This window comes from Lactuca serriola, chromosome 9 (genome assembly GCF_051521515.1).
Source record: "Lactuca serriola cultivar US96UC23 chromosome 9, Lser_US96UC23_V15, whole genome shotgun sequence".
Taxonomy (NCBI): Eukaryota; Viridiplantae; Streptophyta; class Magnoliopsida; order Asterales; family Asteraceae; genus Lactuca; species Lactuca serriola.
In genome coordinates, this window is record NC_136416.1 from 208,360,795 (window position 1) to 208,378,418 (window position 17,624).

Below are 17,624 nucleotides of genomic sequence, written 5' to 3' on the forward strand. Positions count from 1 at the left end.
CCTTTCATTGCAAATGGGCCCCAAAGTCTAAGTCCAATATCTTTAATGGGCCCTTTGGCCCAATAAGGCCCAATAAATAAGTCCATGGACCAAACAGGTAAGAAGGCCCATAACTCACAGAATCTAGTCAAGCCCAACAACCAAATGAGGCCCAAAGGCCCAAAACAGCTTAGGGCCCAACTAAGTTACATACGCCCAATGTACAACCCTGGTACGCGCAACGTACTGAAGGTTTGGGCACTACGCACCGCGTACAGCTGGTTATGCCCAACGTACAAACAGCTTAAGCACTTTTTCCATTAAGTGCTTAATACTCGAATCCATCACGACCAAAAGTTAGATCTAAGTCTGAAAAGATGTCCTAAGGCATAAAGTTGGCAACTTTATGCCCTTGCATGTCCCAGACACACCGAACCACTCCATTAAGACCTTTCCAAGGTCTTTTACTCATGCATGAGGCCAAATCTTTCATCAAGCTTCCATTTTTATACTCGTAAATGACTAGGGGACCTCAGATCTGACTTTCTTCTCAAAAGGGAAGGCTTTCCTCAACAAAAGAGATCCAAAGTTCATAAAAGGGACAAACCACCAAAACCCTAGCTAGATCTAAAGATTAGAAAGGAAAGATGCAAGCTTTTTACCTCCAGAAGCTTTGTAAGGTGCTTTTGATGCAAGATCTTGAAGCACCCACTTGATCCAAGCTTGCTTAACCACCCCTTCTACTTGAGATACACACAAAAAGACCACAAATGAACACTTTAAGGCTTAAGAATGATCTCACAAGGTTTCTAGGAGTATAAGGACGTTCTAAGGCTGTGGAGGCTCTTTAGGGTTTAGTCCAAAGAACATAAGATTGTTTAAATAGGCCTCAAGTCCGGATAATTAGGGTTTTACAACTCTGGCGCGTACGCCCCGCATAAATCAAGGTACGCCCAGCGTACCTTGATTCCTCCACGACAACAACCATGCAGTACGCTAAGCGTACACTTAAGTACGCCCAGCGTACTTAAAGGACCATTTATGCTAAAAATATAATCATTAGGGTTTTAAGACTTGCCAAAATTTTGGATGTTACATATGAGAGTATAATAGTAATTTTATAATGAGTTTTGTTGTTGTAAGTACGTTGAAAACCTTTTGATTCTTTGTCCTCTAATGATACAAAAATCGTTAATGTTAGAAATATCTATTTCTTTACTTTTTCACACAATCACATTGGAATTTTAACGAGATTTCCATGCACGAGATTATAACCCTAGTTAATAACTATTACAAACTAATTAATGGAAAAAATAATATTATCTTTTTTCATTTTGATTATTTTATAATAATTTTTTCATATTATTTTAATATAAATTTTCATTATAATTAATTTAACATGCTTATTCCCATTTTCAATTACGACTTTTATTACAGTATAAATTTGAGTATATCATTGAGACCGCCTAATTCTAGATAATGATATAAATTTGTCTCGATATGACATATATCACGAATGACTTATTTTCAGCTAGTCTTAAAAATTATTTGTCTCTATGATTTAGCATATAGAGTGTGTATTTTTTATAATATTATAAATTATGTTTTTCATAATATATAATACTCTGTATAAATACAAATTTCTATAATCGTGACCATCTTAGTTAGCAATAGTCTATTATTATGTTTTGCCTTTATATAATTACTTTTAGTTGTTTAGCCACATTTTTATCATAACTTTTAGTCGCAATCTCGATATAAATATGCATATATCATTGAGACTATGTTATTTAATTTATTAAATTATACCAATGTAATTTAATAAAATGACTTAAAAGCCCAACGAAGTTTCCAAACCATTCAAAAAACCTCAATCATGTTTTGTCTGTTCAAAAAAACTCAAAGAATTTAACATTTTGTCTAAAAAGTCCAACAAAGTTTCAAACCGTTCAAAAAATCTCAATTTTGTTTTGTTTAAGTTCGTTGGGTTTTTTTGAACTGTCAAAACATGATTGGAGTTTTTTAAACGTTTTGGAAACTTCGTTGGTCTAGCAAGTCATTTTTCCGATACGGTAATAAGTCACGTCATCTGTTTCTCTTATTTAACTTTCAGGAAAGTGTAACTTAGTTGGACTTTTCAGAAAAAATGTTAAGTTTGTTGGGTTTTTTTGAACAGACAAAACATGATTGGGGTTTTTTGAACGGTTTGAAAACTTTGTTGGGCTTTTAAGTCATTTTCTCCTTTTTTATTTATATTGTTATAACAGATGTTAGTACTTATTCCGTTTATCAGATTGTTGAAAGATGAAGTTCTGTGGACGTTGAAATCCATCGAAATTTAATAAAATCTATGTTATTTTCCAGTAAACCTTACATACTAGATGACAAACGGACATTTTCTTTAATGGAATTTTTTTCATTCATGACTTCTCTTATCTCTATGAGTGAAGTATGTGAATCCACTTCATACTTATACACCTCAAAGTTGTTAATTAGTAGGGTATACAGAGTGTATTTTATCATTTTGATTGATGAGGTTAACCCCATTATTCGCTGACCCGTAAATGTGACCCATCTTGGTTCGCTTGGTCTCAAGATATCTCTTGTTGTGCTCTGTAATCAAAGTCAAAAGGGGAACTCTGCTTGTGACCTCCAAACCATAGCCTTTGAGCCCAATGCATTTAGCCGGATTGTTCGTCATTAGCTTCATCTTTCTAACACCAAGGTCTTTTAAAATCTACATATGATTCAACACAAATCAAGATTACAAGCTGCGTTTCTTACATGGGAAATGGCCAGACAAAAGTGCATATCACATAGTAGTATACAGTGTCATATAATATTATATTGTACTATATTATATTGTACTAGTGTACAATATAATATTATATGATACTACAAACAAATATTGTACTGTATAATATTATATGAACTTGTTCGTATAACATTATATATAATATTATATGAACTTGTTTGTATTTGTTTGTATAGTAGTAAAAACAAGTATTGTACAATATAGTACTATATGGTATAGTATGGTACTGTATTGTAATACATAAGACTAGACAAGCTTTACAGGGCTATTTCCAACGTAGCGAGCCTACCTGTGCAGCAACGTCATATTCCCTTGAGTCAACAGGCAAGTCGAGGTCCTCATTGGCTTCCACAGTGTCACGCCCATCATCTTGAAGGTTATAAGCACGAAGTTTGTGGCCTAAACCGATGCCTCGACCCTCATGACCTCTGAGGTATACCACTACGCCCCTCCCAGCCTCTTCAATTTGTTGCATTGAAAGTGCGAGTTGGTTCCCACAATCACATCTAGCAGATCCGTATATATCTCCAGTCAAGCATTCCGAGTGTACCCTCACAAGTATATCATTCCCATCCCCGATTTCACCCTGTTTGTTTCAACAGACACACAATTTCTCATCATTTTATTCCCAACTTTCTATACTGTTTTGAGTTTTAGGCCATGTTTGTTATACATGAGACGACTGGAAAAACATGCATGATCCTATTGTACTACATTTGTTTTGCATTGGGCTATAGTGATGCCAATGGGACAAAAAATGCCTCATTGTAAAACATGGGAAATCGCTTTTGATTAATCTTGTGTGTAAATGACATGAATGTAGCTCACCTTGACCATAGCGACATGTTCCATCCCATTTAAGATCGACTTATAACAGTAAGCAACAAACGACCCCCATGTAGTAGGTATACGTGCAGCAGAAACTTGTTCTACTAAATGATCGGTTTTCCTCCTATACCTGCCAACTTAAATCAAATGTCAAAAAAACCACAGTCATACATTCCCATATTGGTCAAAATTAACGACATCACCCACCTGATAAGATCAGCAATAGAAATGATTTTCATGTTCTCCTTTTCGACAAATTTCCTAAGTTTTGGTAATCTAGCCATCGAGCCATCATCATCTACCACCTCACATATGACTGCTACAGGGTCGAACCCAGCTAACATGGCTAGGTCAACCGAAGCTTCGGTGTGACCAGCTCTTTTCAAAACACCTCCTTCTCTGTATCTTAATGGAAATATATGGCCTGGGCGATTAAAGTCCTCGGGCTTTGACTCTTTTGAAGCTAGAGCTTTTACTGTTGTTGCCCTATCATGAGCCGACACCCCTGTGGTTGTTCCATGTTTTGCATCCTATAATTTTTTATTAGAAAACTATCAAACATCCACAACCGACAAATATTTTCCTTTTTCAGGTAAGGATAAATGCAAGAAATATCTAAATACTTTCATTTATGTGTATACTAGAACATCGCACTTTCCCTTTTTTCTATGGCTTTTACTTAATTAATTAAGGTATTATGATACTTTGAAAAATCTATAATTAGGTAGATTTTTCAAGTGTGTTGCTATAATTAGGTTGATTCTTTTTCAAGATGAACCATTTAATAAGATTACGTACCACTGAAACTGTGAATGCTGTGCGATTCTTGTCTTCATTATGTTTTACCATTAAAGGAAGTTGTAATCTTTCAAGATCTTCTCCTTTCATGGTTACACAAACAATCCCAGTTCCATGCTTAACAAAGAAAGCCATAGCCTCAGGTGTAACACTTGATGCTGCCATTACTAGATCCCCCTCATTTTCTCTGTCCTCATCGTCTACAACCATCACCATCTGTGGTATAAACCAAAGGGTTAAATGCAATAAATAACAACATACTATCAAAAAACCTTCTTATTACAACTAATAATTTCATTTCTTACATTGTAATTTAGAAAATCTTCTCAGTTATAGCAGTATCATTGAATACAAAGCAAGTTTCACTGCTATATAACCGAGTAGATTTAACAAATTAAGTACGATGTCATAATGAGGAAAAAACTGGAAGGTACCACGCTATATCGGATTTTTAAAGGTGTAGTGTCCTAATAAGAAAAAAAAAATGATGTGTTTTTAGGGCATGATATATAGTATCAGCTTGCTTAGAGATTCTAAGAATTACCCTTTTGTAGAAAGAATAACCCAATGTTGAACTACTCATTTAGTTTTATCACATAGTAAAATCACGAGGGAAAAGAAAAAGAAAGTTTAAAACAACCTTTCCTTGGCGAATATCTTCAATGGCATCTGAAATGGATGAGAAGCCAGGTGTGGGGAGATCCAAGTCATATTCATCAGCACCAAGAGGGAAAGAATTCATGGTGGCAATGGAATCTGCTGTTAGTATTTCGATCCCAGATGACACACTTACAGCAGTTTTCCACAAATCTACAGGCAAGAATGAAGCTTTGGACCTACCACCAGATTTACTTATGGAGCACAACTTTGTACCAAGAAACGCCTCTGAAACATGCATGAGATTTCGAGAGTGAAGACCATTGATTGAGCTGAAGTTTGTGCTCATGCTACATTAAAAAAAAAAAAAAAAAAAAAAAAAAAAAAAAAAAAAAAAAAAAAAGAAGAAGTTATAATCAATTAGTATACTTCCAACAAAGATCTATAGCCAATTAAGAAAGCTCTAATTCTAAATTTAAAACATGAATAAAAAAAAAAATCAGTATGTTGGATTTCATCCATGAAACCAATCCATGGAATCGTAAACTTGTTTAGTAGCCAGCTAAAAAATAAACACGAAAACATCCCTGTGATTGGGAGCTCAAAGAAGTCACAAAGTAATGGCAAAGAATCCAAATCGTGAAGCCCAAAAGCATTATGAAAAAGGAGATCATTATGAACTAAAGAGACAATGGCCCTATTTTTCTGAATAGAAAAGCGCATGTATGAAAACAAACTGAAGGAAATAATTAACAAGATACATAGAAGAAGGTTTACTTGGAACATAGTAATGGTGAGGAAGACGCAGTCAAGCTAATGGAAGCCATTTATCTGAAACTGTGTCGTTGTATCTTAAATTTAGACTCGGAAAGGGATTTTGTTTGATTTGAGTTGAAAGATAACCAGATTACTGACATTTATATACAGGGAAAATAGCCTTCTTTTTTTAAGAGTGTATTTCCATGCAACCAATAATCTGCCTGCTTCATGCCTTCGTCAGACAAAATTACATAAATGGTCCACGTTATTTAAAAAATCACAACTTTAGTCCAAGTTGCCAGTTCATTATGAGGTAAACCTTATAGTTTTATAATTTTATTTCGGTTTTGTTCTCTAACCCATTTCAACATGATAAGAAAAAATGAGTAAAGACACAGCGAGACTGAATCCGAAAAAACAAGTGATAAGAGCATATGAATACGACAAAAGCTCCAATATGACAAAACTAAATAACAGAATCGGTAATCCAAAATGAAATCTGGTTCTTGAAAAAGTAGCTTTAGAGTATAATAGTGTGAAGAAATTAAAGAAGACCCCTGAAAGTAGGGGAGTTTTGCTAAATGGTGAAAAAAGGTGCTGCTAAACGAATAAGAATGGTGAGTTTACCACCTGCAATGATTCAATAAGTAAATATATGCGCAAGAATTTATCCTCTTCAAATTTCTCAAGAAAAAGAAAAACAGAGTAATTATTATGTTTTAACATTCGAAGTGCGATAAGGCTTATACTATATCAGATATGTCACAATCACATGTTAAAATCTCAAATTTTAGTTCCAAGAAAGTAAAACATTAAATGTAATTTGAATGCCTGATCATTTTTTTTTCTTAAAATAAGGTACTGGACATTCTTAGTTATGTTATTTTTTTCATTGGATGTACCAGCTAGTGAAGATGACAATGCTTTCAATGTCTTAAAATACAGTTTTTGGATCAAAAGTATATGTAATAACAGCTGATAATTTACAAACTTTTTGATAATTTGAATCTAATAACAACATTCATAAGAACATAAAATGGCAAGAATAGTGCTTCCGTAAAGTTGCATGGAAGATGGTCTGAATTTGAAGGAAGCAAGTTGAAGTGTGGAATTGGTGTGGGGCTTTTAATCATTTAGAAGATTTTAGAAGATTTATTGATACGTCGACCGTCGTGGTTAATTAAATAAATGTCTACGTGTTATATATATATATATATATATATATATATATATATATATATATATATATATATATATATATATATATATATATATATATATATATATATATATATATATATATATATATATATAGGGAAATGTTATATGGAAAATAAAGAATTAGAGCAACACATGTTGGAACCAATAAAAGAATGACAACACATCACTTTGGAATAACTACATAAATAACTTCCATAGTACATTGCTTATGAATAAAGATATGGACACGTGTCACTTGATCATTGGTTCCAGCATATGTTGCCCTAATTAATCATTTTCCATTGAACCTAAACCTATATATATATATATATATATATATATATATATATATATATATATATATATATATATATATATATATATATATATATATATATATATATATCTTTTAAAAGAAATCTTACTATTTCTAAAAATAGATTGAATATAATAATATTATTTTTGTTAAGACGTCCAAACTATTAAGCTGAAAATACAATTAACCACTAATAAAATAATATTAAATTTAAAATGTCCAAATAACTAATCATAAAATACCATTAATCAATGCATATACAATGTTATCTTCCAATTAGAACTTATCTCTTCCTGCTGGTTGACCCAGCCCTTTTAAATCCCTAGAAATTTCGTTGATTTACATATCACATGTTTAATTTTGAAGTCCATTTTCTCGGCATCTATCTCTAGAATTTGGCCTCATCACTCTATATTTTGCGACTCAATACTTGGAGAAACCCAAAAAAAATTGCAGATTCTTCTTCCTCAACCTTACTCTCAATTCCCCAACACGAACCTTTTCTTCCCTTCATCTATCTCGACATCCCTATATATCGTCATTTTTTGTTCATGTAAATTGAATGTTTTATATGATGAATGGATAACCAATTAATTTCCAAATTAGATTGAATCATCTGATACATTCGGTTCTAGGGTTCTAGCTTCCTCTCATAATGCAATGCTCTCAAACGACATCACACTCAAAACCCTAGATCCATCGCTTCCCTCCTCTTTAAAGTAGATCCATGTTCTGCCTTCAACCACCCATAGATAGCCACACATAGACACATAAACGCCCTCTACCGACTAGCGTCCACATCTTTGAGTTTTAAGCTACAACTTCGGGGAAATTAAAGGCATGTTTATTTTTTTTAGTTTATTTTCAATATTTATTTAGTGGGACACTAATTTCTACTAATTGGTTAATGTTTGTGAATCAGGTAATCTGGCGTATGTGAAGACGTATCAAAATCTCAAGTTTTTTGTTTCATGGAGGCATATTCAACTGAGTATACCACTGAACAGATGTCACCACGCACCGCACCAGCAGGAATGCCCATAGACACATAGGCCCTTCATCAACGACCATCTTCGTCTTTTTTTTTTCTCGGTAACTGTCATTTTCTCACTACCCTCTCCTCCATCTTAAGGTAATATTCAGAATTTTAGATGTTAGGGAGTTTTATGATTTGGTATTGTTTGATTTATGTTAAGTGGTATTAAGGGTTCAAATTTCCATCCCTAAATGCATGTTAACGTGATTTCCGTTAAGTTGGATTATAGGTTCAAATCTTATGGGCCAAAATCTGTTGATATCGAATCAGGTATGTCCCAATTTCATCATTTAGCTAATGATATTGTGTTTTAAAGAGTATAAACATGATTTCATTTTCTAATAACAGATTACATACATTATGTATTCAGTTGAGTTATCCATGTAATTTACTTATAAGTTCAAACCCTAAAAGCTTAAAAGTTCTATATACATCAGGTGATTTTCGTCTTTCCCCCCGTATGGACGATTATACCCTTGATGATAGTGTCCACCTTTTTGGAAAATACTGATGGATTCTGGTGATGATCAGAAATAAAAAAATTCAGTTTGTCTTAATTGGAAGTTACATGCTGTTTTTGGTCCTTGGTACAGGTCAAATAATTGTTTGCTTATGGTGCAAACACGATATGGTAAAGTTAACGGTCATTTGGTTGTGTGCAATATTCAAAAATTTTGATTCAGATTCATTATAATAGGGAATTGAAATTATAAATTTATTTCTCCTTTGATTTGGATGAATTTTCCTTTGATGTTGGGTCATTATTTACTGATGATGTTGATGGATCTTGGTGATACTAAACATTATATGGTGAGTAATGAGAAAATATAAAATGCCAAATGAAATTTGGGTACAAAGAGAGTTTGCTTTATGGTGGTGAAGAAGATTTCAGATGGTATCTTTCATAACATTGCTTGGTTGATATTTCCCGTGCTAATCCCAAACATAGTTGCTATGAAAAGGTATTTTATCAGTTATTCTTGTTGCAATTAACAGGTTTGAGGAGTTTTCCATAAGTATCTGTTTATTTTTGTGATGTCTAGAGGACCCCACTGCTAATTTTATATATACTAAATTATTAAATTTTAATACTTTGAAAGTTAAGGGTTAAATGCAAGAAATAGCAGCTAACTTTCATTTATTTGTTATGATAACATCCTACTTTCGTTTATTCTTATTCCATTTATTATTTACCTTGATTATTTTTATGTTTTGTTGTTAAAGTAAATGCAGATGCCTACTAATTATGTGTTATTGGAGAACTCTTCTACATCAAGTCCCGAAGCTTAAACGGACATGCTGATGTCGATGCCCGCGTAAGGCCTTGATCAAGCTCGTTCAGGAACTTCTATTTTTGAAGTTTTGTTTGTTAACTTTGCTTATGTTGGGCTTGCTTTCCAAATTAAGTGTATGCAAAATATGTAGTTGTTAATGACCAATGCTAATCATTTTCCAAATTAAGTGGATCAAATAATGAATTTGTAAGTTTATTTGGTAACTTTACTTAATTATTACCTAGGTACCCGTTAATGTCAAATTAACTAGAAACAAATAATGTAATTTTTTTAGTAATAAACAAGACTTTTTTTTCTTTTTATAAAATAAAATAAAATAAAGTAAAACTTATAAATTTGATAGAATAAAGTACTTTTTTCTTATACAAAATCTACTAATAAAATTGTAAGCTAGTATTTTAAAGGGCAATAACCATATATTTATAAAAATAAATATTTTTTAAAATGTTTTTCCACTTCAATATTTGAAATATATTTTGGGAATTGTACATGAAATGTTTTTTTTTTGTTTTTTTGTTTTTGATATATGAATTTTGGTAGTCCGTTTTCAATTGTAAATCATAATCTTCTTAATATTTCTCTTTATTAATCGTGATTAGGATATTTATCATTTAAATTTTAACGTCTTAAAGAATATATCTTTTACTTTATTTGTTGTCATCGAACAATATTTTACAAATATATTCTTCCAATTTTTTTTTGGTAAACAACTTGCATTTATTTCTAACAAAATATAATAACATATTTGTATTTTTAACCAAGAACAAGACCGTACTTGTGTTTTGAAAGTAATGTAGTTAATTACTTCTATTTTTCCCCTAAAATTATAATTGTTTTTGTCTACACTTAAAACAACAACATTCTATTCCTAATGAGTCGAAATAGTTCAAGGGAAAAAACTATCCATTGCATTATAAGTTTCATCTTATAAATTCTACTTTATGGCCTATCAATTTGGATGTACTTAGGGGGTGTTTGGATTAGCTTATTAGTTTATTGCTTATTAGCTTATTTGTGGTGGGAATAAGCAATAAGCAATAAGCAAGGGGAGAGATGCTTATTAAAATTAGCTTATTTAGCTTAATCCTAACACAATAAGCTGATTTTTTAAGGATTTTATCCAAACACTTAAACTTACCTTATTGTGGTGGGAATAAGCAATAAGCAATAAACACCCTGTTTTTCCATATCCAAACACCCCCTTAGTCTGCTATGTTTGTAGATTGATGGTGATATCTTTATAAAGATGATTATAAGGAAGCCGCCATCTTCAACTGCATCTTTGTTAAACATCATTTAATGTTTATTTGAACCTGGTTATGCATATGTTTTACAATCATTTAATGTTTTTTTTGGATTTTTTTATATATTTCAACCATTTTATTGTATGATGTATCAGTTTTTGTATCTTATTTAGGATTTCATTGAACACCTAGATTGCATAGTCGGTATTACTACCCCTCTTGAAATTTTCTTATTTGAGAATTTCATTTCAATTTTCTTGATTGTTTTAGTGCAAACTTTCTGTTACAACATTGTTCTTAAAAAAAATCTATTCAATTATAAAATATTGTTGTAAATAAAATGAAAGTATGAATAAAATAAAATCATGGTGACCGGATCATTGTGGTTATTTGTAGTCTTTTGTTTTTTTTGGTGTTGTATAGGGACAAAAAGAAGGCAAAAACAAATAAATAGTGTATATTATGGCTACATAATTCAAATGCAAAATAATAGTTAGCTTTTTCAAAATAAAAATTGTTATCAAGGAAGAACTCTAGAGAAAATATGGCATGCTTTAAAAAAAACGAAATCTCACAAGGAAAGGAAACTAAACTAATTATTGTACGTTCTCAAAAACCCTAACTTTTTTTATAATGGGGTTGCAATTCGGGAAAACCAGCAACATATGAGAACAATGTGTCCCACCTTTGTGGAATGCAATCGAATTCCGATACCTTGCATGTTCTTTGGAAGATGACATGTTTCTGTATAGAAACCAAGGTTCTAAATAACTTAAGGTGTGACTTGGTGGCAATGTCAAGCTTCAAGCTTTTCCGAGCCTTGGCGAGCCACGTTGTTTGTAAGGCGTGACTTAAGGCGGCAATTTTGTATATAATTCATATTTTTATATGTATTTTCAACTATTAATTATTTTTATAAACATATATAAGTCAAGACGACATTATGGTAAAGCTTGACAGCACATACAAGTCTTAGAGCCATGATGAGCTTTTTAGATCATTGATAGAAACTAATCGTTGAAACAAATAAAATCGCAAAAGGAAACTATTTGGCGAAAGGAAACAATTCATTTCCGCAAAACCGACGGATAACAATATGTATATGTTGTGTGTTTCGTAAAATATAACATGTTTCGGAGTAGAGCTGATCGCCAAAGGAAACTAATCGTCGCCGCTGCTTTGCGTGGGTGTACGGCTTATATATATATATATATATATATATATATATATATATATATATATATATATATATATATATATATATATATATATTAGCCGCTTACCCGCACAAAGCGACGGGTGCGGATCAACAAAATGACATAAAAAAATTTGTTAAACAAAATGACGAACATTTAGAGATTTCTTATACCTGGGCTAGGATTAAACGTAAGACATTTTTGAGCTTATTCGATTTTAATAGAAAGAAAAACAAAGAAGGAGGTAGAGAGCATGAGAGAGAACCAAGGTTTTGCGGTCAATGGCAAGGCATTCATGATAGACGAATGCTAGATTAATGCACGTCTTCCAGTTTATATGAAATATTTTATAATGTGTACATCGTATTAGACCGATTCAAATGGATATTAAGAACACTTGGTCAAACTTTGACCCATTCAAAATCTTATCATCATCTTATTTGACTTTTTCATTATTATTGACAAATTCAGTATTTAGCGATTCAATTGGATATGAGGAACACTTGGTCAAAGTTTGACCCATTCAAAATCTTATCATCATCATCTTATTTGATTTTTTCATAAATGCTGACCGGATAAGATTTAGTATTTACCGATTCAATTGGATATGAGGAACACTTAGTGAAACTTTGACCCATTCAAAATCTTATCATCATCATCTTATTTGACTTTTTCATAAAGGTTGATCGGATAAGATTTAGTATTTACCGATTCAATTGGATATGAGGAACACTTGGTCAAACTTTGACTCATTCAAAATCTTATCATCATCATCTTATTTGACTTTTTCATAAATGTTGACCGGATAAGATTTAGTATTTACCAATTCAATTGGATATGAGGAACACTTGGTCAAACTTTGACCCATTCAAAATCTTATCATCATCATCTTATTTGACTTTTTCATTATTATTGACAGATTCAGCATTTAGCGATTCAATTGGATATGAGGAACACTTGGTCAAAGTTTGACCCATTCAAAATCTTATTATCATCATCTTATTTGACTTTTTCATAAATGTTAACCGATTAAGATTTAGTATTTACCGATTCAATTGAATATGATGAACACTTGGTCAAACTTTGACCCATTCAAAATCTTATCATCGTCATCTTATTTAACTTTTTCATAAATGTTGACCGGATAAGATTTAGTATTTACCAATTCAATTGGATATGAGGAACACTTGGTCAAACTTTGACCCATTCAAAATCTTATCATCATCATCTTATTTGACTTTTTCATATTTAACCCATTCAATTTGAAGATAAGCTTAGAAGACCTATTCAAAATCTGTCTTTAACCGGATAAGATTTATGATTCTCCGATGCATAAAATTATTGTATATGATGTTTAAAAGCTTGTACCTCTTAAAATTCAGCAAAATCTTGTAAATTTTTTTATCATCATCTTATTTGACTTTTTCATTATTATTGATAGATTCAATATTTAGCGATTCAATTGGATATGAGGAACACTTGGTCAAAGTTTGGCTCATTCAAAATCTTATCATCATCATCTTATTTCACTTTTCACAAATGTTGACCAGATAAGATTTAGTATTTACCAATTCAATCAGATATGAGGAACACTTGGTCAAACTTTGACCAATTCAAAATCTTATCATCATCATCTTATTTGACTTTTTTATAAATATTGACCGGATAAGATTTAGTATTTACCGATTCAATTGGATATGAGGAATACTTGGTCAAACTTTGATCCATTCAAAATCTTATCATCATCATCTTATTTGACTTTTTCATATTTAACCTATTCAATTTAAAGATAAGCTTAGAAGACATATTCAAAATCTGTCTTTGACCGGATAAGATTTATTATTCTCCGATGCATAAAATTATTGTATATGATGCTTAAAAGCTTGTACCTCTTAAAATTCAGCAAAATCTTGTAAATGTTTTTTAAGGTGTGTGTATGTATATATATATATATATATATATATATATATATATATATATATATATATATATATAGAGAGAGAGAGAGAGAGAGAGTTTATGCGAAAATGCATATAATTTGCGAAAACGCAAAAACAAGAAAAACTTATGACATTGTGTCACCTCATTCTTATATTTTGGATAATAATTTATCCAAACTTTGAACTAAATCATGATAATCGATCATCTATGAGAAATTATTTCATATTAGAAAAGCATAATTTTTGACATTTTTATTATTAAACCATGAATTTAAAAATTGTTAAAGACGTAAAAAAAAATTGTTACAACCTTCTTCAAATCTATATTACCATAAACAATCTAATGTAAACTAATTATGTTTAATTTACTGTTAATAAAATTAACTTTTATAGTACTTGTGCTTGATTTTTATAAGAGAAAATTAGTTTTCGCGTTTTCCCAAAATATTTATATTTTCGTATGAACCTACTTATATATATATATATATATATATATATATATATATATATATATATATATGTGTGTGTGTGTGCAGGTTCATTTGAGACCATGCTAATTTTGTGTGATCGTGAGACCAAATCAAACAATAATTTTAAAATGCAAAATAAAAGGAAAAATCCAAAATTTCTTTTTTAAATTATTATTTTCGGAACTTTAATTACCTAAAAAAAATTAAAAAAATCATCGTTTTTTTTTTTGAAAAATACGTGAAATATTCTAATAGAATATTACATTGTAAATATTCTAATGTGATTTTAAAATGTTAGAATATTATATTAGATTTCTTAGATATGTAGAATATTTTATTTATTCTACTAGAATATGTAAAAAAATGTTTTTTTATTATTTTTATATTTTTTGGTATTTTTTTTTTGGAAAATACAAATTCCGAAAATAATATTTTGTAAAAAAAACATTACGAAGATTTTCAATTACTTTGCATTATAAAAATGTTTTTTGTTATATATACCAAATGAATAGCTAGGATTACGTCTCACGGTCTCACAAAATTAGGTCGTCTCACGGTCTCACAAAATTAAGTCGTCTCACAAAACTAAACATGTTAAAATCCTGATTTATTTTGTCTTTTTGGTACGACAAGGGCAAAATTGTAATTTTTACAGTCTAATATTTTCATTCATACATTGATTCATAATGTAACACAAAAATTATATAAAATACAAAATTTAATAAAGTACATTCATAGTTTAGTACACAAAATTCACTATTTAATATAATCATAATATCATTAATTCACTAACTTAAGAGAGACAAACTCAAACTCTATCACCACCACCAACTACCACACGTCAGCACCAACCATTTATGTCAACATCGTGACCGTCATTCCTTTCAAACCAAATATGTATATAAAATCATGCATTGTCACCTAAAATACTATATTCACAGTTTAATAAACTTATTAATTCACTAATATAGAGTTCAATGTAACATTTATAAAAACTAATAGATTCTTACATATTTACTCCACAAAAAATACTCACATAAAAATTAATACAAATGTTTATATTTTAACATAAAATTCATAAAAATATCATAACTTAATACAATAGATTCACAGCTTATTACAGTTAATTCATAATTAATAAATAAAATTAACAGCTTAGTATATCAAATTCACAATTTAATACATAAAATCTATACATTCACATCCATATTCTCATTCTAAAACTTACATTTATACCTTCAGATATGTGGGCTGGTGTTTCTTTCAAAATTTCATTTACATAATATTCACAATTTAAATTTTACATATTTTCTTCAAAATTAGAGAAAAGAAAATATATATATGTATAATGCTTCTTTCATCTCATATTTTCGAAGAAAACATAAAATTCATAAAAATCACTATTCTAATAAAAGAATAGTTTTGTTCTCCTTTTGACATGTGTCATCCTATTAGGCTTCCTAATTAATACATATTTTATCCTCATTTTCCTATGTGTCACCCTATTATGTCTCCTAATTAATGCATGCCACTTGTCAACTTATTGATTCTTCATTTCAAATTTTAAATTTCTCACTTTAATTACATTCAATTTTTAACATTAATAAAAATTAAAATAAAATTAATACAAATATAAATTGATATAACTTCACATATTTATTTAAATCAGTGACTATAATTTTGTGTAACTAAAAAATCTCTTAATTAATAATTTATTTAAAATAATTGATTAATAATTTTGAGTTTTTACTATAAAAGTTTAATTAATTTTGTAACCGTGGTTCCCACGGGTTATAAACTAGTACATATATAAACAATAACAGCTTAATATACTCAATTCATATTTTAATATACTTAATTCACAATTTAATACACAAATTCCTAGTTTAATAAAATATATTTACAAGTGAAAAATTACATCTGATGATGTTTGGAGCCTTGGAGGTTCTATTAGATAGCAGTTCATACACTCATCACAACTCACAACTTAAAAAACCTAAATTCACATTATTTGAGAAAACACTAATATAATACAAACATGTTAAATTCACATTAAAACATTTACTAGTTAAAACTTATAAAAAAATCATTTAATCACAACTAAAACTTATAAAAAAATATGCATTCACAGCTTAATTCTTACAAAAAATCATACATTAATAGCATAAAACTTCTTTTTAACTGAAACAATCATATATGTATAAAATACATGCATTATTAAATTTATAACTATAAAAAAAAACACTTATTCATAGCTTAAGAAACTAGTCTAGACATTTATTCACAATTTAATAAACTAGTTCAGAAACTTATTCATATTATTCAAAGTTTAAAAACATACCTTGTTTTCAGGGAGACATTTCATCAACCACCTTCAATGCATCTTATATCCAGATTTGAGATTGTTCCCTTGCTTCAGATCCATAAGCACTGATGGTAGGCAGCAACCATGGTGGTGCGACTTCAGTTGTGGTAGAGGTGGAGTCACATTGCCGGTGGGAGCATCAGATCTGTTGGTGGTGATTTCCATCAGATCTATTGTTTTGACGAAGCAAATCGAAGATGTTTACTTGTATTCCATCAAATTTGGACGTCGAAGATCTTGAGACTAACTAGATCTGGACTTCGGAGTAGAGTGTGACATTTTTTTGTTGTCCCAACGAAGCAAAGTAACTGATGTTAAGTGGCGGTCGGTGGTGATAAGGTCGAATATCAAATATGACCAAATCGCACCAGATCTGATATGTTTTGCGTTTCACAGAGAGAAAGTGAAGATGAAACAACTTCTTGACTCCGGTTCTAAGACCAGGTGACGATTGACGGTGGATGTGGAGGTATATCATAAGATTTGTGTTTCTGTTGGTGGTAGGGTAACGACACGGAAGAGGAATCCGTGATGACAGTTATAGAGGAAGGTGGTGGTTATTACCGCTTGTCGGGGATCATAATCTAGAAGAGAAAATCGAAGATCTGAAGTTAAAATATATTGATTTAAAGACGAAAACCATCGATCTGAAGACGAAAATCATAGATCTAAAGAGGAAAATCGTAGATCTAAAGCTGAAATTGTAGATATGGAGCCAAGCGAAGCTTGTGGATCTAGTGGTGGTGGTTCGTCGGTGGTACGAAGCGGCATCAGTTCGTCGGTGGT

At 30.7% G+C, this 17,624-nt stretch overlaps 1 protein-coding gene across 1 annotated transcript; it reads right to left on the reverse strand.

Annotated features, from left to right (window-relative positions):
• Positions 1–2,371: 2,371 nt before the first annotated feature.
• LOC145072951 (bifunctional riboflavin biosynthesis protein RIBA 1, chloroplastic-like) lies at positions 2,372–5,893 on the reverse strand. The gene is made up of 7 exons (XM_079019465.1): positions 5,795–5,893; positions 5,061–5,367; positions 4,421–4,636; positions 3,830–4,152; positions 3,623–3,752; positions 3,084–3,380; positions 2,372–2,716 (listed from the first exon to the last, which is right to left on the reverse strand). Exons 1-7 carry the CDS (start codon positions 5,842–5,844, stop codon positions 2,468–2,470), a joined length of 1,572 nt encoding a protein of 523 aa, XP_078875591.1. The 5' UTR covers positions 5,845–5,893; the 3' UTR covers positions 2,372–2,467.
• Positions 5,894–17,624: the final 11,731 nt, after the last annotated feature.

Bases quoted from the DNA above. Each gene is read 5' to 3' on its own strand.
- LOC145072951 (XM_079019465.1), bottom strand. From the start codon at position 5,844: ATGGCTTCCATTAGCTTGACTGCGTCTTCCTCACCATTACTATGTTCC. The intron at 4,637-5,060 runs GTTGTTTTAAAC...TTTATACCACAG, and splicing joins AAGATATTCGCCAAGGAAAG to ATGGTGATGGTTGTAGACGA. The intron at 4,153-4,420 runs GTACGTAATCTT...AAAAAATTATAG, and splicing joins CAGCATTCACAGTTTCAGTG to GATGCAAAACATGGAACAAC.